The sequence below is a fragment of the Thamnophis elegans genome, chromosome 2 (genome assembly GCF_009769535.1).
Source record: "Thamnophis elegans isolate rThaEle1 chromosome 2, rThaEle1.pri, whole genome shotgun sequence".
NCBI classification, from domain to species: domain Eukaryota; kingdom Metazoa; phylum Chordata; class Lepidosauria; order Squamata; family Colubridae; genus Thamnophis; species Thamnophis elegans.
In genome coordinates, this window is record NC_045542.1 from 11,234,185 (window position 1) to 11,258,810 (window position 24,626).

The 24,626-nt window shown below is 42.5% G+C and overlaps 1 protein-coding gene across 1 annotated transcript in view; it reads right to left on the minus strand.

Moving 5' to 3' along the window:
• The window catches only part of TFE3 (transcription factor binding to IGHM enhancer 3), a 49,882-nt gene extending 38,582 nt beyond the window's left edge, over positions 1-11,300 (minus strand). Inside the window, 1 exon segment of the mRNA XM_032209575.1 lies at positions 10,901-11,300. Within this exon segment, the coding sequence (XP_032065466.1) occupies positions 10,901-11,010 (110 nt within the window). The 5' untranslated portion in view covers positions 11,011-11,300.
• Between the last annotated feature and the right edge of the window lie 13,326 nt (positions 11,301-24,626).

Consider the following 24,626-nt stretch of genomic DNA (forward strand, 5'->3'; position numbering starts at 1 on the left):
CATTCCTGGCCTGATTGTACAACATCCTATCTCCTTTGCTGTACGCTTCCTCTTTGGCACAACGTAGCTGCTTGAGCTCAGCTGTGAACCAAGGTTTATTATTACTATATATGCGCAAGCTCTTGGTCGGTACACACATGTCCTCACACAAAACCAACATATGATGTCACAGTATCAGTGAGTTCATCCAAGTTTGTGGAAGCAGTTTCAAAAACACTCCAGTCTGCGCAATCAAAGCAGACTGTGATTCTAACTTTGCCCCCGTACTCCAAGACTTCACTGTTTTGACCACAGATTTTATAGGCAGGTACAAGGTGCATCATACAATGATCAGAGAGGCTCACAGATGCTCTTGCTAGACAGCAATAAGCTTTTTTTTTTTAACATGGAGTAGCACAGTGGTCAAAAATGTTTTTGCTTCTAGTGAGACAGCTGCCATGTTGAATGCATCTGGTCAGTTCTTGTCTTAGATTAGCACGGTTAAAATCACAGGGTGTCAAACTCAAGGCCTGGGGGCCCAGATCAGAGTGCTTAGATCTGCCCCACCCTGAAAACTTGAAGGGCTGGCCTGCAGTGCCTCTGCAAGAGAAAAAGGAGCTAAGGAGGGCTGCGTGCGGCCCTCCTGAGTGCAGTTTTTGCTGGAAGAGGGTTTGCCGGAGGCTGTTTTCGCTGGCAGAGAGCTCGGGCCAACACAGGCGCCCCCAACACAAGTAACATCAAGCTGGGCACTCCCAACCTGGCCATGCCTCCCCCCGCCCCGGAGGTCAAACACAACCCTGATGCAGCTCTAAATGAAATCGAGTTTGACACCCCTGGCTTAAAACAATGAGAAGGGGGTCTGAATATTTCTATTGTGTACACAGAATTTGATCAGCTAGGATTTGCAACATACTGTTTATGCAAGCATGGGATGGTATATAACAGTGATGGCTCCTGTGCCAAAAGCAGGGGGAGCACAGGGGGGTCGTGTGCGGGAGTGCCACACCCATAATTCTATCCAGTGCGCACCATGTGTGACCTTCCCCACTTGCATGCGTGACCCCTCCTGCACATGCACATGCGACCAGTGCTCCCCCCGCTTTTGGCACAGGTTTTTTTGCCCTCTAGGAGCCTGGGGAGCCCTCAACCCTCGGATGCCCTCCGGAGGCTTCAGGAGCTTCCCTGAAGCCTCTGGAGGGTGAAAAACGGCCCTATGGGGAATCCGGAATTTCGGGAATGGTGATTTCCCGTTTGTCCGTAGGGCCAATTTTTGAGCTACGGAGCTTTCAGGAGGCTTCCCTGAAGACTCCAAAGGGCGAAAACCGGCCCTACGGGCAAACCGGAAATTCAGGAAAGGACTCCCGGTTTGCTCATAGGGCCGGTTTTTGCCCTCCGGAGCCTTCAGGGAAGCCTCCTAGAGCCTTTGGAACGCGAAAAACGGCCCTACAAGCAAACCGGAAGTCTATTCCTGAACTTCCGGTTTGCCCATAGGGCCTTTTTTTTGCGCTCCAGAGGCTTCAAGGAAGCCTCCGGAAGGTGAAAAACGGCCTCAAAAGAAGGCCGAAGTCAGCTGGCCAGGTTCGCCATCACGGGTATATAAACACCAACCAAGATGAATGAAGAAAACTCTCATGGAGCATAAAAGGGCTTGCAAGTGATGAATAGTGTCTTTAAGTCCACATCGGAAAATTTATTTAGTACTGTAACATTGTTACACCAGCGGTTGTTAACATAGAAGTATGTTAACATAGAAGTATGTTAGTATAGAAGTGTTATCCAAGGAAAATGAGGTGCATTATTAACTACAGGTAGTGTCAACTTACAACGGTTCACTTAATGACCGTTCAACATTACGATGACACTGAAAGAAGCGACAAGACCATTTTTCACACTTACGACCATTGCAGCATCCTCATAGTCACATGATTTACATTTGGATGTTTGACAACTGTCTCACATTTGTGATGGCTGCATTGTCTTGTGGGTAGTGTGATCCCCTCTTACAAGCAGTTCTGTCAAGCAAAGTCAGTGGGAAACCAGATTTACTTAACAACCGGGTCACCAACTTAACAACCGCATGGATTCACTTAACAACTCTGGCAAGAAAAGTCGCAGAATGGGGCAAAATTCACTCAACTGTGGCCGTACATTGAGGACTACCTGTAATTAGAATCTTGCCTTGTGGACCAGCAATTATTGCAGTGTTTCTCAACCTTGGCGACTTGAAGATGTCCGGACTTCAACTCCGAGAATTCCCCAGCCAGCATTTGCTGGCTGGGGAATTCTGGGAGTTGAAGTCTGGACATCTTCAAGTCGCCAAGGTTGAGAAACACTGAATTATTGTCTTCTTGGCAGCCTTTGTAACAACCCAACCAAGAAATGACCAAGGCATGAGTGACCATATTGGGGATTTAAGAACGGTCATAATTGAGGCCCAGGATGGAGTTGTGCAAAGGCCGTCAGAGCCACAGCTGCCACCTCTTTGAGCATTGGCCATTAATGTCATATCCCTGATACAAAGGCCACGAAGCCTGCCTGTAGAATATGATCAGGTTTTGGTCTGTGTCAGTTTCATGAATATTTTATTTACTGAGGCTTCCTAGAGAGTTGGTACAACTTAAGAACAATTCAATAATTCATTCATTCTCTCTCCCGAATACATTAATAAAATTGTAAGGAACGTTACATACATGGCTTTCTTAAGCCCTTTTTATTATATACTTTTTATTATAGGATATTTATATTATCATGGTCGCAAGAATCAATTAAGTTACTTCAATCAATTTAAGCTGTTCCTAAATAAACGGCATTTTTAAAGATAAATAATACGCGTTTCATATAATTACTTGAAAATATATCCAGTATGTAGATCCTTTTATTGGAAAAGTTCTCTGGAAGAATGGCTAATTAAATTGAAGAGCCATATAACTGAATAATTAAACTGACAGCTAGTTTGATCTACTCTAGTGGTTAAAAAATCAGACAAGAAACCAGGAGATTGGGTGTTCTAGTCTTGCTTCAGACATGAAAGCCAGCTGGGTGACTTTGGCCAATCACCAGGAGATGGTGAGTTCTAGTCCTGCTTTAAGATATGAAAGCCCACTGGGTAACTTTGGACCAGTCACTCTCTCTCAGCCCAATTCACCTCATCAGGTTATTACTGTCGGAAAAAGAGAAGGAGGAAAGAGTATTAGGTATGTTCACTGCCTGAAGCTATTATAACAATAATAAAGGTGAGTTATGAATAAACAAATAAACACAAATAAATTGTAGAGCTATGCATGAATATCTAAAATACCTTTGTATTTAAAAAGTAAATCTGACAAAGAATTTAATTCTAATTAGAAATCATTCTTGAATTACAATTCCACCTACAGAAAATTTTGGTTGTAGACTTTGTATTTTAATTTGAATTACAATTTCCACATAGAGTTCATATTTTGTTTGCGATCTACAACCTTTCCTTCATTTTTTGAACTGCGTTAACCAAGCATTTCAGCTCAAAATTCAGCAATATAAAATGGGTATCAAGAATCTTGTAATATCATAAACTTTCAATGATATTGTGGTTTTGCTCATTTAGATTTGTTGTTGATCTGCCTATTACCTGCAACTAGTTCTTCTATTTTTGCAATCTAACTTTCATATTCTTTAAATTTTATAAAGCAATAAAATGAACAATAAAACAAAGCATAGATAGACTTCAAGCCAGAGTCCCATATTTATATATTCCAAAGATTGCCTGTTTTCAGTGAGTTTCTCTCCAAGGACTGCATGTATGAATAGAAACTTAATCCTGTCCTGAAACACCGTAATCACATTCCAATATTTTTAAAAAAGCACTTTATAAAACTCCAGGCAGTTATCCTAGTTATATAGGCAGCATTTACCATTGTCCTTCCAAACACAATTATGAACTCTCTCATGTTCACTCAACAATTAGAGACTCACTAATCCACATGTCATAGTAGAGCTCATAAAAGATGTGCAAAACAGATAACTCGCACTCTGCAAAGTTTATCCTTAAAACAAAGATATCCTTCTGATTATCATCTGCCTTGAAGTAAGAAACAACAGCAATGCACAGAACTTGGTGAATAAAAAGTCTCTTCATGTTCCACTTCTGAAGACTCCTCACTTGAATTGCTTTTTTGATTTAATTGAAAAGTCTAGTCTCCCATTAAAATGGGCAATTTATCAGATATTTATCTATGATAGGGAGCCTCCCAGAGTTGGTTTGAAGACGGTGGCTATATAAATGTTTGCAATAAATAAATATATGAACTGGAAAATCAAAATCGAAATCTTCATGAGCTCAGACGTAAATAAACAATGGCTTTTTAACACTGCCCTTAATAGGAATTTGCTTTTCTCACCAAAACTAACTGCTTTTATACTGCAAAGTTGGACATAGATCCATATCAGCCCTGCCAGAAGCAAACTCGTCTCATTTATGTCAATAGTATACTGTACAGACAATCAATCAGACTGTTACATAATTGCTCAACATGAAAAAAATATTATTAATATACAGCACTTTGGAGCAACTGAAATGTTTCCCATACTGTACAGAGTCTGCATATACTTGCAATAATTTCATTTCCTTCTGGAGAAAATCTGTGGGGTGCCTAAGAAGCAATGCCAACTTAATGACACATACTCAAATCAGTTCCGCAACCTTCCCCAAAAGCATGTTGAAATTAAAACCCCAACCTTGGGTGTGTATGAAAAATTACTGAAACCCCAACAGATCTACAGGATATTAGAACAAAGGCTGTTTTATCACTTTCTCCATATTATTGAAGGGGAGGGTAAAGTTATTCTTGAATTTGGAGGAGGAGGGGTAAAGCAAGTTACAGTTCAACCCATGTAAGCCCTATGAAATTTACTTCGTAGGAATTTACACTTGAACTTCGAATTAGCTCCCCAGCAAAATTATCAAATCAATACAGGAGCGACAACAGATTCCTGAAAACAGCAAATTCCCTTCTGTCCACTTTCAAGAGATCGACTGATGGAAGAAGAGAACGCGCTGAGCCGCCCCGCGCGATCTTGGGCTTATCGGCTTCACAAGCGAACCATCCCGAATGAAAACAGGTTTATTTCGAAGCCGCTTTAAAGACAGCTGTACTGCACGAATTAAAACGAAACCCCGTGCAAAAGAACCAACCAAACCACCGTTTCGGTCAAAATGCCACGCTGCGTCCTTGAGATCGTTTCGTCTAAGTTTAGGCATCCGGGAAGGGGGAATTGAGAAACTGAGGTTTGGGTTTTTTTGGTTACTTCTTCCCCCCCAAGATTGTTAACGCCCAAGATTTCGGAGGAAAAAGAATTAAAAAAAACCTCACCCGCGAGTTCCTAAAATACGGAATTTCCCCGTTTTGTCTCAAGGGAGCGCATAACGACGGGATGCAGGGCGCGGGTTGGGAGAGAGTTTCCTAAAACCGTGAGAACCAAGGCCCGGAATTCGCTCACCTCCTCCTCCTCCTCCTCCTCTCCAGCCGAGCTCTTTCCCCCGCCCTGCCTCTGCCTTGGACTGCGCCACAGAAACGGCCCGTCGCAAGCGGTGGGGCATGAGGGCCGCCGGCAAAGTTTGGTGATCCCCCCCACTTTTCGCGATCCTCGCTCTGCGCGGCCAGCGATCCCGGCTCGCCTCCGACTTCCTCCCCCGCTTTTAGGCCTCTGCAAAGTGCTTGTTACATTTCCTGGTATGGGCCAGATCGGAGAGAAGCCTTTCAAAACACCGGCGTCGTCTGAACGCGTGGAGAGCAAAAAGCAGCCGCCGGATTTTATTATTATTATTATTATTTTGCACTCGCCGCTCCGCCGGACCTTCGAAGCCGCGTCCCTGCAAAACATGCAGCGGCTCCGCCTCCACCCCCACCACCCCTTTCTCGGTGTGTTGATCCGTGCAAGAAAACACCAAATCCTCGCTGCGCATCTACAAACGCGCCCTTGTTTTGGAGCTATTAATAGCCTGGCCGTGGAGAAATTACGCGCTTGGAGACAGGAGCAGAAGCTATTCCGAGGCGCCTGTTTGCCACTAGGGGGCAACCCGGAGCCTTCACTTTCGGCTCGCCAAACCCCTTCCTCTCGCCACTGAACGCTCAGTTTTAAAGGAGCCGCGCCAGAATTCCCGGCTATCGTTCTTTTCTTGCGGAGGGAGGAGCGCGATGAGAGAAATGGGTTTTCCATTTCTCTCATCGCGCTCTTTAGTAGAGACACAGGCTACATATCTGAGATGCAAAATCCAAAAGAGGCAAGACTTCAAATAATGTGACCCTGAGAAGGAGAAGCCTCTGATTATGATGGCTGTTAATAATTACAGAGTGGCTTATTAACCTATAATCGCCCAAGACTGGGATACTAATCTTTTGCATATGCTAGCTGGGAATTATTACTATTCAATTATAACTAATTGCCGGGACAAAAAAAATACACACTCAATAGTATTAACAATATTGTAACACATACTCTTATTCAATTCATTTTTAAGGGTGGGGGGAGGCTTGGAGAATTACAAACAAAATATCTGCACACCACCCTCAAATTATCAAGAAGCTCCCTGCCTATTAGTCTCCAAAAAGAAAAAGTTATTTCAGATATTAATGCCTCATCTAGACAATCTATTGCTGCCAGTCAGATATTTTTCTTCCAGTGTTTTTTGATCTGCCTAGAAAAAAAGGCAATAATCCACAAACCATATCTTAATACCCTCTAAATACTGAAAAGAACACATGCTGAATTGGGAATTATGAAAATCGGAATCCAGAACCAGATGATGTCAGCACATGGCCGTATTTCCCAGGAGAATGGCCCATTAACCTTCAGACTTCACTTCTAAGTAAACATGTATTAGAGCTGCTTTGTTAGGGAATTTCAAGGGCTTTCTAGCTTGTACTATAGGTGTAGCATACAACTGGATTTTTTACATGCCTCGCTAGGCAGCAAGATACATTACAAAGGATCTGAGCAGACCAGTCCTTGCTAGATGTGCTGACACTGATTTCCAAGGAAGTATATGCTGTATGAAGAATCAGAGATTACAGTACTTTCGTCCCCAGGAAGACTTTATTCAGAAGAAAGTCCTTACATGATCAAACAGGCTTTTTCCTAAGCATGGGCCTGAATAAATCAAGTTTAACAAGAGATATAGTTATACATTCTGAGTGCCTAGCTAAGATATTCTACTGATAAGATGTGGATAACTGAACAAAATACATGCTTGTTTTGAATCAGTTTTTTCTCTCTGCTCTGATATGATTTTCTTAAAAAAGCATGGCAGTTATAAACTATGTCAATAGCACTGTGGAAAAAGTGATCAACAGGCTGTAGGGCATTTTCTCCACTGTAGAGGAGTTCTATAACAACAGGAATCCTCCAATGCTGGAGGAAGTAATTCCTTCTCATTACCACCACTATAGTTATGCCATTTTGGTGTAAAATACATAGCTTACATGCAGATACTCTCAGCTTCTATTTGCAGCCTCACCAGTTAAACTAACCAAAGATTCATATCACAAAGATCACTACCCTATCTCTGTAGTCCTAATGTCAGCCTTACATAAGTATTAGGGGGGCTTCTGAACAGGATGAAGTAAGTCCTTGATGCTTTCCTTCCTTCTAAAGTATCACTGCATACAGCAGTGGTGGGTTTCAAAAATTGTTGGAACCTACTCTGTGGGTGTGGCCTCCTTTGTGGGAGTGGCTTGCCACCCATATGACCGGATGGGAGTGGCTTGTCGCCCATGTGACCGGATATGAAATTCTGAATTAGTACTTAGGTCGGTCCGAGTAGCTATTCAGAAGTTAGTGGTTAGAAGCAATCATAAAGCAAGATATGGAATTAAAACCAGAAATATTTTGTTGGCTATTTGAAAGGGAGTATAATATATATTTAATTTTACACATGTTAGCAGCTGCTGGAATTGTGTTTGCACAACAGTGGAAAAACAAAGATATGTAAATGAATAAATATTACAATGTGGAGGAATAAATAAATTGACAATTAAAATCAAGAAGGCTTTGAGTACTTTTTCATGTGGGATTGGTTTTAGCAATTGCCAACTAACGGAAACAGAAATTAGAAATCCAAAAGTATGAAAGAAAACACCAATTATGTAAGGAAAGGCCCCTAAAATGTATAAGGAAATATTACTAGATCATTATTAATGCGTAGATAACTGCGGGACATTACACACCCACCAGTGGTGGGTTTCAAAAAATTTTGGAACCTCTTCTGTAGGTGTGGCCTGCTTTTCGGGTCCACTGGTGGAACCTCTTCTAACTGGTTCAGTAGGATTTGACAAACCGGTTCTACCGAATAGGTGTGAACTGGTAGGAACCCACCTCTGGCATACAGTGAAAAAGATTTACATGTTAGTTTTTTGTTCTTTCTACATTTCATAAAATGCACCCATCCACATCTCATCCCCTTCCATCAGGTGCCTTATGTAAACCTAATAAAAGACAAAAAGAAAGTATTTTTTTTCTTTTTGTACTACAACCATTTTTGCATCCTAGATACCAGGACTCAAGACTGATCTGAAGACACACAAACAAATAAAAAGCTCATACGTCATGCTTCTATTATTATTGTTATGGTTTCTCTCAAGGATTAATGGGAATAATATGGGACGTATGGGAATAATTTCCATAGCAACAATTTTCATGGGAAGTAAGTATAGGACATTATTATTGATTTATTATAGTACTTCTTCTATAAAGGTAATTTAGGTGAATGGGAAATCAGATGGAGCTCCACCCCAAATTAGCCAGCAAAATTCCTGCATCCTTTTGTAATTCTCTAAGTAAGAAAAAGGGCATACGTTGGAAAATGGACAGAATAAGTACTACAATAAATCCATAATATTGTCCTATACATATTTTATAGGAAAATTGCTGCCGTGGAGGTTATTCTCACATGACTGTACATCAATCTTTCACAGAAATAATCAAATCTCACCAGGTCAGACTGCCAGTCATTTATGCCAGCCAAGAATTTTCACATCCCAAGTTATCCTTACTCTGTGTGCCATCCGCTCTGGAAGTGTTCCATTACAACTCCATTCCCCATTCATCAGTTTGCTTTTGATGATTGAGGATGATAGAGATTATAGTCCTACATGCACAGAGATTAGGAAAGCCATAATTCCCAACACAGTTCCCAATGAGCTTATCCAGAAAAACTGATTCTAGCATTGAGAAGCCAGAAAATAGACTGCAAATATTTTTGATTTTCTAAACAGGGAATGAATAAATTGTGTCCTTTTTAATGCAATAGGACTACAGCTTCAATAATTCCCAGTAAACATGGGCAATAGCAAGGGGTACGAGAAATAATAATTTAGTAACATGCAGAGGTCCACAGAGATTTTCCACTTCTGCCCTCCTCACTTGTTTTGATTATAGCTGCTTTTCAAACCCCTTAAACTATGACTTCCCCCCATAAACTCAAATATATTAGCAGTGTATATGGGGATGAGGATGAGTTAGGTTTCTGACTTTTTGGTCCAGGGAACAAGTAAAAAAAAAAAAAACAAGTAAGAATTTGAAAGTCAATTGGTAGGTGAGGTTCAGTTAAACCCCGATTGTGCTTTTCCTTAGGAAAAAGTCGAGATCAGCATTTAAGAAAAAAAAAAACAGAAGTGAAAACTAATCTCAGAGGGAGCAGTCAGCAAAATAGAAGGAAACTGAATCATTAAGACACTTCACCCGCCATCAAAAACACACAAACATACACATTGTGATTTTCTGCAAATTCAAATCACAGGACTAGCAAAATACCAGCAGCTGAACACTGAACTTTTAGATCCCTATCTAGCTTGGATTTCCCAGCTCAGCAACAAGGGGCTAGCAACTGGAGGAAGGAGGAAACTGAATAGTTGGAGAACAACAACTTTGGCACCTGCTCAGAGGTACTTTCCCTTTTTCTTGTTTTGCTGGCAGAGATGGCTGGTTTCTCACGTGCAAGCTGGGCTATTCTGCTAAACCAATGATGAGCTGAACCAGAGTCAAGACCATTCTGTACAATATCTAAAACTGGACTGTAAAGGAATATAAATTCAGGAGTCAGGAACTCTGCCAATCAACTCAACGGTTGGTACTGAAACACATTAGTGGGGCGCGCACATTCTTTTTCCTCCCTTTTCTCCATTTGGGGAGGGGGGGTTGAGGGGAGGGGAAAAAGAAAATCAGAAATCCTGGCTCGGCACTTCACCCCTTTCCCCAAGCATCCATCCTCAACCAGCTTTCTTATGCCTCCTTCCAGCCAAGAAAGCCACGGAACATCAAACATGTCTAAAAACCCAACTGGCTAGAGTTTGCGACTTTTCCTTCTGCCTTCAAACTCCTATCTCCATCCTCATCCTCTTGATGGACGGGATAAAAGCGATTGAAACCCGCCTCCACCGGAGAACTCCGGTCTGAGAAGCCTGTTAGAAAGTAACAGGGAAAGAAGAGCCTTCGGGGTAGGGATTTTACATCCGTGCCAACGAAGCTGCTCCGAATGATCCAGGTTCCCATCCCAGGTTGTCATTCCGAGCAAGGAGAGAGGCCTCGCGCGCGGGTTCTCGCCGAGGTGGCGCAGTGGTTAGAGTGCAGCACTGCAGGCTACTTCAGCTGACTGCAGTTCGGCTGTTCAAATCTCACCGGCTCAGGGTTGACTCAGCCTTCCATCCTTCCGAGGTGGGTAAAATGAGGAGCCGGATTGTTGTTGGGGGCAATATGCTGACTCTGTAAACCGCTTAGAGAGGGCTGAAAGCCCTATGAAGCGGTATATAAGTCTAACTGCTATTGCTATTGCCTAAGCGCGGCTCCTTTTTCTCGGAATCCTCCCCATTCCCGCTACGGGCAATTCCGGTAACTCCGGGGAGTTGGGAAGACGGGGGGGCGGGCGGGGGAGGAGGGGCTCTCGTCTCACCTGAGCAGCTGGAGGGCGTCCGTCGAGCGTGGGTCCTCCACTAACACGTAGACAGTGGCGGGGGGCGGCTCTGGGTTGGGGGGCCGCTCGCTCGGGTCATGGGACATCATTCCCCCGCCCCACCTCCAACCGGAGCCTTCCCGGAAAGCAATCGGAGACTCTCACTCGGTTCGCGGGAACGAAAACGGCTCGGGATCCAAGCGCGGTGCAAAAACACGTTTCTCTGCAAAGAGGAGAAACCCAGGCGGCGGCAAGCGAGGGACTGGCGGGTGGTGGTGGTGTTGTGCGCTCCGGAACGAGGCGCAGAAGCAATCAGTAGCAGCGCCGCCTCCTCCCAAAGAAGCAAGAGGAAAACATCCAGCCGGAGGATTGCTTCATTTTCCGGCTGGGGAAGAGAAAAGGGGGGTCGGCGGAGGAGGGGAAATCCACGGGAAATGACATCAGAGTGGGATCCACCCACCCGTCTAGGAAAGGGATAGGGCGGCGTGGGGCAGAGTCTGTCTTGAACGATTAAAAACCAATTCTGCCGCCTTTATTTCCTTATCGTAGCTCCGCGCAGAAGGAGCGGGGCAGGTAATCCGTTGAGTAAAGGGAGACCTTGTGGGAAACGGATAACAGCATTAACCAGCATTAACCTAGATTCCCGCTGAGCCATAAACTAGCCCCACCTTGCGATCGTAATCTGTGAGCCACAAACTATCCAAGCATCTTTTTATCCTAGCTCAGTGTTTCTCAACCTTGGCAACTTGAAGATGTCCGGACTTCAACAGCGAATGCTGGCTGGGGAATTCTGGGAGTTGAAGTCCGGACATCTTCAAGTTGCCAAGGTTGAGAAACACTGTCCTAGCTTATATTGCATAACACTGCCATGCCCGGTTAGGTTCGGTTATTTATTGATTAATATACTATTATTTTTACAAATAACTCAAGGAACATCAATCATATCTAATACTCCTTCCTCCTCCTCTTTTTCCCTCTTGGGTTCAAAACATTCTTAAAGATCCATCTCATCCAGGGCACCCTTTTTTTTTTTAATTTGTTTTTATTTTTAAACATAAAAAACCAACATTAAAAAATTCTCATCCATTACATACAGCATGTCGTTTGGTTACAAGTGTTTTTGCATCCATATTCTCAATTACATTTACAATCACAGATTTTTCATCTAATATAACTAGGTACCTCACTTTCATTGTACAGTGTATATTCAGTTACAATTAATATATTTTTCTCAATAAACCTAATTCCCTTACATTCTTGATTGTCTGTTTAATAACAATATACCTTTATATAATCACCTATCCCGATATGAAAAAAAATTAACAACCATTTATATTTGTATATCACTGTTTTCAATTTTGTATAATCCCACCAATCAACTATCGAGTATGTTCATTATTGTCCTTATACATCATACGTTCAAACAAAGATGTTATTCCTTTATTTTTCGACAAGATATTCTAAATAGTCACTTCATATATATACCCATTTTTAATTACTTAAAAATTACCTTTTATTTTTGAACTATTACCATCTGGCAGACGGTACAGGGTAATAAAAACAAGGACAAATAGGCTGAAAAACTGCTTCTATCCCAGTCAGTAGTAACCATATTGAATTCTATGGTATAAGTGCAATACCGGTTTTTCAATTTCAATTCTATAGAAAGTAAAGGATGTATGTTTGGGAGGAAGCTAATTGCTTCCATTCTCTGTCAATCGACTCGTCACAAGAGTCCATCACGACAGAAACCCAATATTTTTACTGTTGCCTTTGTTACATTTGCGTTTTATTTGTGCTGATAAATAAATAAAGGGAGACTAGTATAGATCTATTTCAAGCTATTTAGCTCTCATCAGCTAGCCATACCCTTACTGGGATTCGAACCTGGGCTATATTACATATTAGGCAGACATCTTAGCCATTAAGCCACAGGCTCTGATCTGTTATCAGCTGAGCCAGGGAGGAAGAAGAAGAAGAAGAAGAAGAAGACGAAGAAGAAGAAGAAGACGACGAGGAGCCGGAGGAGGAGGAGGAGGAGGAGGAGGAGGAGGAGGAGGAAGAAGAAGAAGAAATAGACAAAGTTTCCAATGAATAAAGTTAGCAACATGATCATGACACTGCTAAAAATCAGTTTGTGAAATTTTGCTGCAGCCACTGATCAAATGGTCAATTTTGTTATCCTATCACTACAAAGATGTCATTTACGATTGTTTGTTACATGATTAATTTTTACTTTCATGCAATTATCCGCAAAGTTATTCTTGAGCTGCTAAAAGAAAGTGTTCGATTTCTCTCTTTAACAGTCTTGATCTCAACTCTTAAGTGGAGTTTTTAATCAGCTTTTCCTTCAATAGCCTTCAAGTATTGAACATGCATTGGCGTGTTCTTCCAATTAACAAATGGGTTTTTGATTGTTTCTTTTCTATACTAATTTTCAGAAGCTTTCTCTGATTGACTTCCTTCAACAAAGATTCCTCACTTTTAGCAATAGCAATAGCAATAGCAGTTAGACTTATATACCGCTTCATAGGGCTTTCAGCCCTCTCTAAGCGGTTTACAGAGTCAGCATATTGCCCCCAACAACAATCCGGGTCCTCATTTTACCCACCTCGGAAGGATGGAAGGCTGAGTCAACCCTGAGCCGGTGAGATTTGAACCGCCGAACTGCAGAACTGCAGTCAGCTGAAGTATCCTGCAGTGCTGCATTTAACCACTGCGCCACCTCGCCACTTTTCTTAATATGCAAGCCATGGTTTTTTTTTCCCTCCACAATTTGTTTCACCTATAGGAATCCTCTGGCCCTTCCATTCTTCTTCCATTCCAAATCATCACTTTTTGGGTGTAATAGAGTATAGTAGATTGTCTTCGGTTTTCTTGTATACTGATCCAAATTATCAGGTCTCATCTGGATCCAGTCAACTCTTACTGCTGTGTATGATATAATGTGGACTGCTCTGATTGCTTTAATGATCTTTCCAGCCTTTAGCTTTGACTTCAAAATTCTTTGAACTTGTTTGATATATTTAGCAGAAGAACTTTCTTTGACTTGGTTCTGGAGTAAATCAGAAGCTTCCAGAATTCCTACATGTTTGTATGTTTCTCTTGGGCTATTGCCTTTATCGAATCTTTATTATTAATAAAGAATTCAGTTCAGCACTCATTTTTCAAATAATTTTAGATCATCCACATAGGGCAAAGATGATTTTTTTTACTCCTTTTTTATCCAGGTCACATGCACAATTGGTCTTGTTCAAAATTGTTGTCAGTGCCACCACCAATAGTACAAAGAGTAAAGATGTTAATGAATCATTTTGAAAAATTCCATGTCTAATTTTAACTTCTCCTAACCTTTCCCCATTGGACATTATTTGCCAACGCTTCATTAAAGTATTCATAAACTGTGAAATGTTTCTGCTCATTCCAAAATGTTCAGGACCTTTCTCAAACCAGCTATGTGTAACAGAATCAGATTTTTTTAGACTATCCAAACCTGTTATGGCCCAGCAGGAGCTGTTGGAGCTGCAAACAGACTCTGACAGCGAGGGACCATATGAGTCGGCTCTGGAAGAGACAGGGTTCTGACTCGGAGCAGGGCGCAAGAGAGGCTGGTTGGCCACCAGGTGGCGCCTGAGGCATGGAGCAGTGGTGAGAGCCGAAGGGAGTGTGCTCATGACATCAGTCCTTGGAGTAGTGATGAGGAGACAAGGGAGGTGGTCCTGGATGCCCGGCAACGCCGGGCAGATCGTTGGAGAAAACAGCTACGCAGTTACAAAAGATAATTGGACTCAGCTGGTTGTAATTAGGCTCCTCTCAAGATTGTATTTAAGGAGGGACTCGGGGAGGAGTCTGATTTGCAGGATTCAACTTCATTCATAACGCTGGAGAAGCTGTTATCTGTCTATGTTGAAGTCTGAGTTGCTGCCAAGATTCTTATCTGTTTGTCGCAAAAGGAGATCACATGACCCCAGGACACTGCAACCGTCATAAATATGAGCCAGTTGCCAAGTATCTAAATTTTGATCACATGATCATGGGGATGCTGCAATGGTCATAACTGTGAAAAATGGTCCTAAGTCACATTTTCAGTGCCGTTGTAACTTTGAACAGTTACTAAATGAACTATTGTAAGCCAAGGACTACCTGTAATTATTGTCCTGGCATAGGTCCTCAGCCATGAGGCACTATTGACTTTGAGCCTCCCTCCCTCCTTCTCTCTCTCTCTCTTTCTCTTTCTCTCACCCACCCACCCATCCAGTGGTGGGTTTCAAAAATTGTTGGAATCTACTCTGTGGGTGTGGCCTCCTTTGTGGGAGTGACTTGCCACCCATGTGACCGGATGGGAGTGGCTTGCCGCCCATGTGACCGGATATGAAATTATGAATTAGTACTTAGGTCGGTCCAAGTAGCTATTCAGAAACTCTGGCATTGAAGCATGCAAGTCTTAAAGCTGTCAAGTTACAAGATCCTTGCCAGTGGTAGGTTTCAAAAATGTTTGGAACCTCTTCTGTAGGTGTGGCCTGCTTTCCGGGTCCACTGGTGGAACCTCTTCTAACCGGTTCGGTAGATTTGACAAACCGGTTCTACCAAATAGGTGCGAACTGGTAGGAACCCACCTCTGCACCCACCCATCCATCCACCTCACAGGATGGTTGTTGTTGGGAAAATAGGAGAAGGAAGGAGCATTGGGTTTATGTTCCCCATCTTGAATTATTTATAAGAAAACAATGAAACTGGGATTTTAAAAAAATCTTTAAAAGGGGTATAAAAGGCTTGCTTTGGCAAGGAAAATTAGAGCAAACAAGTCATTGTATGTGAGTTAAGTGGCCATATAAATGTATTTAATAAATAAACAATTGCAAATATATATATATAGCCGGTATCTCAGGGGAAAAAAATAACATCGCTTGAGTGCAGTAGGAATGAGTTACTTTAGAAGTGTGCGTGGTAAAACAAGAACTGTCAGAGGGAGGAAGGAAAGGGTGATGGATGAATATACATTAGATACAAAAGTGTGTGACGTGTACAAAATATGGACTTTGAGGTCATTAGGATAAGGGTCACATAGAGTGTTTAAATGAGGAGCAGATTGCAAAAGAAGCATAGAAAGGAAAAATCAATGGGTCAAGAGGAAAGAAAACATTTTAAAAAATCACGATTGGATGGAACCAATGAGATTCTTAGGAAGAAATGAGCAACAGATTTAAAGATCAAACAGCAGTGTACTAAATGGTGCGTGGATGTCATTTTGCAAGATGGTTTTGCAAGAACAGGAGTTATGGAATGGTATAAACCAGCCATGTCTCTTTCTCTTACCTCATGCCTTTAATTTCTTTGATGTACTGGAGGTAATCCTTGACTTACGACAGTTCATTTAGTGACTGTTCCAACAGTACTGAATAAAGTGACTTATGACTGTTTTTCACACATACGACCATTGCAGAATCCCCATGATCATGTGATCAAAATTCAGATGCTTGGCAACTGTTTTATATTTATGATGTTTGCTCTGTCCCGAGGTCATGTTGATGAAAGAAATGTCCTTCTGGGTTCGGCGCCAAGTGGGGAAAAAGACACTGGAGACATGGAGGCTGCTTGGAAAGATGGTTTATTGGTGGACAGGACCACATGGCTTGAATCCTGAATAGAAAAGGTGATCACATGCTTCAATGTTGGTGCAGAAAAGAGAAGGGAGGACTGAGATGTTGAAAGTCCCTGGTTTTAGCCCCTTCTCTGGCCTTTGATCTTGAGCTTGTATTCTGATTGGTTGTCAGACTCCCATGGGCCCATGCAGGGGCAACTCTCTAGGCTGCATTTTGAATCCAAGTTTGGTTGAGTTTTCAGATGCCATGTGGCGAGTTGGGTAAAGGGCCAATATTATCATGCCTTAATCCCATCACTCTGGAGCTGAACGGGAGAACTCTTTATTATGTAAAGTGGACTAGCTCAGGCTTTAATGGCTCATTGACAAAGGGGGATGGGCAGGAAGCTGCAGGATGCTATTCTGTCTTTTAAAACATGTTTCTTCCTTTTCACACAAACAGCTGAGAACTCAACCAAACCTGGATTCAAAACGCAGCCTAGAGAGTTGCCTCTGCATGGGCCCATGGAAATCTGACAACCAGAAACCAGGAAGCTGCAGGCAGCTATTCTGTCTTTTAAAACATGTTTCTTCCTTTTCACATCCAGAGAAATATTCTGCCTTGTCAATATTTCCTAGGATATTTCATTTTTTTTGGGAGAGGGCTGGATGATAGCTTCCTACAATGTGATCACCTTTTGCAACCTTCTGACAAGCAGTCAGTGGGGAAGCCAGATTCACTTAATAACTGTGTTCCTAACAACTGCAGTGATTCACTTAACAACTGCAGCAAGAAAAGTCGTAAAATGGAGCAAAATTCACAGGCGTTTCATTTGGCTACATAAATTTGGGGCTCAATTGTAGTTGTAAATCGAGGACTACCTGTATTTTGAATTCCATTTCTGTGTTTTGCCATACACAGTTTACTCTGAAAGGAAACAGTAGAATGGCCACGTGAGCACCTATCTTCTGCAGCAGAAAAGCTGTAGCTGTCTAGATCACAGGTGGGTTGCTCCCAGTTCGGCCCAGACTAGGAGCTGAGGTGGCGCACTGGTTAAATGCAGCACTGCAGGCTACTTCAGCTGACTGCAGTTCTGCAGTTCGGCTGTTCAAATCTCACCGGCTCAGGGTTGACTCAGCCTTCCATCCTTCCGAGGTGGGTAAAATGAGGACCCAGACTGTGGGGGCGATATGCTGACTCTGTAAACCGCTTAGAGAGGGCTGAAAGCCCTATGAAGCAGTATATAAGTCTAACTGCTATTGCTATTGCTATTGCTATTGCTAGTAGTGGTGGTGGGAGGCTCTGCCCACCTGCCCGGATGTTGCGTGCGTGCGTGAGCGCTCACAGAAGCATGCCCAAATTATTAGTAAAAATATTGGCAACCCACCACTGGTCTAGATGCTATAAAGTTACACTTCCAGTAATGATCCCAATCTCCCTGTCCAACAGTGAGGAATGTTGGGAATTTTAATTCAGAAACATCTGGAGAAGTTTCCTATCCCGTAGTACAGCAGAGGCTGAAAATGCCTGGCCTATTGATAGACCTGGGCTACCAAGTCTTTCCATTCCTACCAGTGGTGGGTTTCAAAAATTGTTCGAACCTACTCTGTGGGTGTGGCCTCCTTTGTGGGAGTGGCTTGCCGCCCATGTGCCCGGATGGGAGTGGCTTGCCGCCCATGTGACCGGATATGAAGATGCCGACGACACTTGTCAGAACCACCTTAAATTACCTCACACACAGCACTGGCATGCATAAGAATATGATGTAAACTTGGTTTTTAAAAGGCATCTTTGGTTTGCGTTAAAACAACTTCAACACACGCAATGTTCTGATTGCACCACAAACGCAGTAGTCATCCTTACCTTTCACAGAGGCACTGAGTTTTATAAATATGAGCATGATAGTGTAGAATAATCATATCCAAGGACCAGTGGTGGGTTTCAAAAAAATTTTGGAAGCTCTTCTGTAGGTGTGGCCTGCTTTGCGGGTCCACTGGTGGAACCTCTTCTAACCGGTTTGGTAGATTTGATGAACCGGTTCTACCGAATAGGTGCGAACTGGTAGGAACCCACCTCTGATTCCTACCTATATCCCCTTCCTGCTAATTGTTCTATTTTCTCTCATGCCCAGTTGGTTCCCAATTGGCTGAGTATGGAGAGATTAGTTCTTATCTCCTCCATTGCACTTCTCAGTTACAGCAAGAAAACAGCTTCAGAAGTAACATCCCCCTACAGAGGAAAAGAGTTTCCTCTTTTTAAGGGACAACTAATTGCCTTTCTGTGCTACACACGCCAATGGGTGTGCATGCAGAGATTGTGAAAGAGAGGCCTTTGGCTCATTGACTCCTGTGACTTTTGCCTCTGTTATTATCGATATATACAATAGCTCTCAAAAGGGCCTGCCGTCCAGGAATTCAGGGAATTGTAATCCTAACATCCCAGAGAACTCACAGGCTCCCTTTGGCTGGACAGGTTCAAGGAGAGGCCAGCCTAAACACTCCCTTCCAAGCCCAGAACAACAAGACACAATAACAGTTTTCCCCCCGAACGCCAACACTCTACTAAACAAATAATTTCCTCACCACTGTCAAACTATTCACTAAGGCTGCATTACTATTACTATTAATCTTCTCATCATTCGTATCACCCATCTCCTTCCACTTATAACTGTATGACTATAACTTTGTTGCTTGCATCCTTACGGTTTATATTGTTTCCTAGTATGATTTGATTGCTTATTTGTACCCTATGACTATCATTAAGTGTTGTACCTTATGATTTGTGATGAATGTATCTTTTCTTTTATGTACAATGAGAGCGTATGCACCAAATTCCTTGTGTGTCCAGTCACACTTATAGCAATAGCAATAGCAGTAGACTTATATACCGCTTCATAGGGCTTTCAGCCCTCTCTAAGCAGTTTACAGAGAGTCAGCATATTGCCCCCAACAATCTGGGTCCTCATTTTACCCACCTCGGAAGGATGGAAGGCTGAGTCAACCCTGAGCCGGTGGGATTTGAACCGCTGAACTGCTGATCTAGCAGTAGCCTGCAGTGCTGCATTTAACCACTGCGCCACCTTGGCACCATTGGCACCTTAGCCAATAAAGAATTCTATTCTGTTCTGTTCTATTCTTTTTTTTAATTAAAAGTTTTAATGAGTTTTACAATTATATACCTTTCCCCTTCCCTCCCTCCCCCATCCCCTCCCCCCCGCCCAACCTCCCAGAGCAAATACAGGGTATAAACATTTAGCAACCATACACTAAAATAAACTAACTAACTTTAGCATCGTACCTTCACTTATACTTTAACTCCCCTTTTGTAAAGCTAACTTTAGATAAGTTGTAACATTCCTTGCTCATTCATTCATAAGCTATCTGAAATTTCTCAGTCCCATTTTTTTTGAATATAATTAATCCATCTTCTCCATTCCAGCTTGTATTTCTCATCTGAATAGTCCTTGAGGTATGCTGATATTTTAGCCATCTCTGCTAAATTTGTTACTTTTAACGTCCATTCTTGAATGGTAGGCAATTCTTCCTTCTTCCAATACTGCGCCACCAACAATCTTGCTGCCGTTGTTAAATTCAGAATCAAATTAGTCTCTATAACTGTACAATCTGTAATTATACCTAACAAGAATAACTGAGGAATAAACTTTATCCTCTTTTTAAGAATATTTTGAATAATCCACCATATTTTTATCCAAAATGCTTTGACTTTTTTACAAGTCCACCATATATGATAATACGTAGCGTCAACACAATCACATCTCCAGCATTTCGGTTGTAAGTTTGAATATATACAAGCTAATTTTTTAGGATCTAAATGCCATCTATAAAACATCTTGTAAAAAATCTCTCTCAGGTTTTGGGCTTGCGTAAATTTTACATTTCTTACCCATATCTTTTCCCATGTTTCCATCATCATTGGTTCGTCAAAATTTTGTGCCCATTTTATCATACAGTCTTTAACTAGCTCTGTTTCAGAATCTATTTCTATCAATATATTATATAACCTTTTTATATGCATTTGACTCTGGTCCCTAATTTGTTTTACTAAGTTATCCTCATTTTGCATAATACCAATTTTCTGGTCTTTTTTTCATCTGGCCTGTAGCTGTCCATACTGAAACCAGGTTTGGATTACCCTTTCCTCTTTTAATACATTCAGAGGTTTTAACTGTAGTACACCTCTTTCTATGGTAAGAAGCTCTCTGTATGTGGTTACATCCTGTTTTTGTTCTATGCTTATATTCTCTATCGTGTGTCTGGGTACTGCCCACATAGGTATCTTATCATTTAATTTATATTGGTATTTTTTCCAGACACGCAACAGAGCATTCCTTAAAATATGACTTTTAAAAATCTTATCCACCTTCTTATCATATATTAAATAAGCTGTTCTATTCTTAAAATGGGGAAAAGGCTGATGAAATGGAGCCCCCACCATGCTGAATAATAATAAGGATGGCCAAGAAGAAAATTATATATGATAGCCATAACATAACAATAAAAAAAACTGAAAAGGAAAGTAACTGGGTTATCTATTCTTTCTTCCCCACTTTCCCAGTGTGCCACCATCTACCATTATTGCCCTTCTGAATCTTGATCGAAGATATTCCTCTGCTGCAGGGGTGGATTCCTGCCAGTTCTAACCTCTTCTATAGAAGAGGTTCCACAAATCTGCAGTGCCATTTAGAACTGGTTCCAGCTCCCTCCCCCTGCACATCATCAAGATGAAGAGCGAGAGGAGGAATTCTGGGAGTTGAAGTCCACAAGTCTTAACACTGTCAAGTTTGAACATCCCTGGTTTTTTTTTCTAAAAGGTTAGGGGTGCAAGGCTCTTGTAACTTGACAGCTTTAAGACTTGCGCGCTTCAAATGCCAGAGTTTCTGAGCCAACATTTTGGTTGCTAAGCAAGAGCGTTGTTAAGTGAGTTTTACAACATTTTACAAGTTGGCCATGCCTACCCATTCACATGACTGCCAAGCCACTGCCACTCGGTCACATGGCTGGCAAGCCACTCCCACAAAGCAGGCCACACCTACAGAAGAGGTTCTAAAAAAATTTAAAACCCACCACTGCTCTGCTGTATGTCTGTGGGGATTCTCAGGCATCCGTCATAAATGTCTCAAGAGGTGCTTCTTCAAAGGGCAATTGGACTGTGTGTGTGTGTGTGTGTTTTTCCCCCTAAGGAAGAAGAAGAAAACGTTTCACTTCTCATCAAAGAAGCTTCATTGGTTATCAGGGGGTGGGGTGGGTGGTGGGTGGGTAAGATGGAAGGCTACATACTGACAGTGCTTCTCTTCCTCTGCTCTTAGAAAGCGTGTAAATGCACCTGCAGTTCCCAGGTGGCTCAGAAGGGGCCGCTATCGCACTAAGCTTGCTCTGCAAACGCCCACTCTCTCCGACAGCCTCTGTCCCCGCCGAGCCAGGGAAAGAAGACGGGACGCGTTGCAGATATCGGAGCTTTGATTGCAGCTCACCGATTGGTGATTCGCAACAAGGGCCCGCTTGGCAACACGGGCAGGCAGAAGGCAGCGCTCCCAAGATCAGCAGCTGCTGTTCCGGGAATCTTGGGCTGGGTCTGGTTCCCCTCCCTGCAGGCGGGAAGGAGCGGCTTCCCAGGGGAAGGAACATCTGCCGTCTGCGGGTGTTTCGGAGGTATTAAGGGCTCTAGAACAGTGTTTCTCAATCTTGGCCACTTGAAGATGTCCGGACTTCAACTCCCAGAATTCCCCAGCCAGCATTCGCTGGCTGGGGAATTCTGGGAGTTGAAGTCCGGACATCTTCAAGTGGCCAAGGTTAAGAAACACTGCTCTAGAAGGCTGAAATCGGTCTAACCTTTTTCCAGGTTGAAACCCTCTGGATGCCTTGGGACTACACTACCCAGAATTCCCACCCACCGCACCCTAGGGTCCCAGTATTTTTTTTTTCTTTTTTGGAAGATTTCTGTAAATGCCATGTCAGTATTATTAGAATCCTTTCCAAAGTTCCCCTCCCTTCAGTCATCTGATCCTGAAAGGTAAAACTTCCTTTGAGCTGTAGTAAGGTAGCAGAAATAACCCAGAAGCCGAGGTGGCGCAGTGGTTAGAGTGCAGTACTGCAGGCCACTTCAGCTAACTGCTATCTGCAGTTCAGCGGTTCAAGTCTCACTGGCTCAAGGTTGACTCAGCCTTCCATCCTTCCGAGGTGGGTGAAATGAGGGACCCAGACTGTGGGGGCAATATGCTGACTCTGTAAACCGCTTAGAGAGGGCTGAAAGCCCTATGAAGCGGTATATAAGTCTAATTGCTATTGTACAGAAAAAATTAATAAACACGCTGCCAGGAGCCATAGCCAGAGAAAGCCACACATGTAGCCAGGAAAAGGTTACACTCAAACATGAGATAATAGGATTGGGAAGTTGGGGAAAAAACCCCAAGTCTAGCAATGACCAGCCAGAATAACACAAATCCCAAGATAACACAAACATCATGACTATTTACATAGAACAGACACCTTGGTGTAAGCGCCCAACAGGAAAACACCCTCCTCGTAACTTATGATAGGATTAGCCCAAGGACAAGACACTGTTGAAAGGAATGTCCTTCTGGGTTCAGCTCCAAGTGGGGAAGACGACACTGGAGACATGGAGGCTGCTTGGAAAGATGGTTTATTGTTGGACACGGCCACATGGCTTGAACCCTGAACAGAAAAGGTGATCACATGCTCCAATGTTGGTGGAGAAGAAGAGAAAAGGGCTGAGGAAGGGCCGTGCTAGGCTTTTTATACCCGGTTTAGTCCCACCTCTCTGTTTCCTGTTCCTGTGTAAGAAATGTATTCTGATTGGTTGTCAGACTCCCATGGTGCCATGCAGGGGGCTACTCTCTAGGCTGTTTTGAATCCAGGTATAGATGAGTTCTCAGATGCCATGTGGAGAGTTGAATAATATCCCTTCCCCATGCAGCTGCAGTGGAGAAGTCTTTATTATGTAAAGTGGGCTAGCCTGGCCTTCTCAATGGTCTATTGACAAAGTGTGGATGGGCAGGAAGCTACAGGCAACTATTCTGTCTTTTAAAAGCATGTTTCTTTCTTTTCACATCCAGAGAAATATTCTGCCTTTTCAATATTTCCTAGGATATTTCATTTTTCTGGGAGAGGGATGGATGATAACTTCCCACAACACCGGGCGGACGAAATCCGAAGACAAGAGAATCAAGATCAGAACAATCATCCGGAATAAAATAACTTTATAAAATCCAAATTTACACAATACCCTAAAGCAAGAAAAACTGTATAAAAGGGGAAACCAAACTGTATATGGGATGCTGCAGACCCGGGAACAACAGAGCTGTGTCTCATCCTTCCCGTTCTTTCTTTCTTCAATAAAAACTCATAACTTCCAGGCAGCTGTCTTCACGAAACTTTCTTTTAGCGTCGATGGTGACTCCCGGCTGGAAACGGACCAGAAACCCTTTGCCTTTCAACAGAGCAAAGCTTGATTCCTGGTGATTTACACGGAACTATCCATACTGTTTTCTTAACAGCATACAGAAATGTTTTGTCCCTGCCTTAAGGGATCTTCTCCTCCCCTCTCTTCCCGCTTTGACCTTTTCCTGCCAAATATTAACTTGGGCTAATCCTGCTTAGTTTCTGAGATCTAATCCTATGCTACTATATTCCCATTTTCCATCCCCAATGCATAGATATTACTGAAAAGCTGGCTTCAAATTTCTTCATTCAGGTGTAAAATCAACCTTGGAAGGCATGCTTTCTCAGTCACAGCACAGGAGAATTGTTAAAAGAGTATAATCTATTCTCCTGTTATATATTGTTAATGTCTTGTTTACTTGGCCCACTAAAGAATAATGTAATAACACTGAGTGGGTTTGCCCAACAGGTAAACCTTGTAGATGGGCTAGTGCTGGAGTGCAAAAATTTGAGAAATAGAAGGACCTAGATTTATAGAAAGATTAGGATGAATAAATACAGTACAATAGGCTAAGTTATTCCAGTTTTGCAACGTGGATTCTTTATTACCAATACCTGCTTCAGGCAACACAACCCAGCCTATACATCTCTAGATGCATAAGATTGTAATCAGATCAACTGCCTAATAGAAACCAAACAATAATAAAGTGCAAACAGGAACACTTT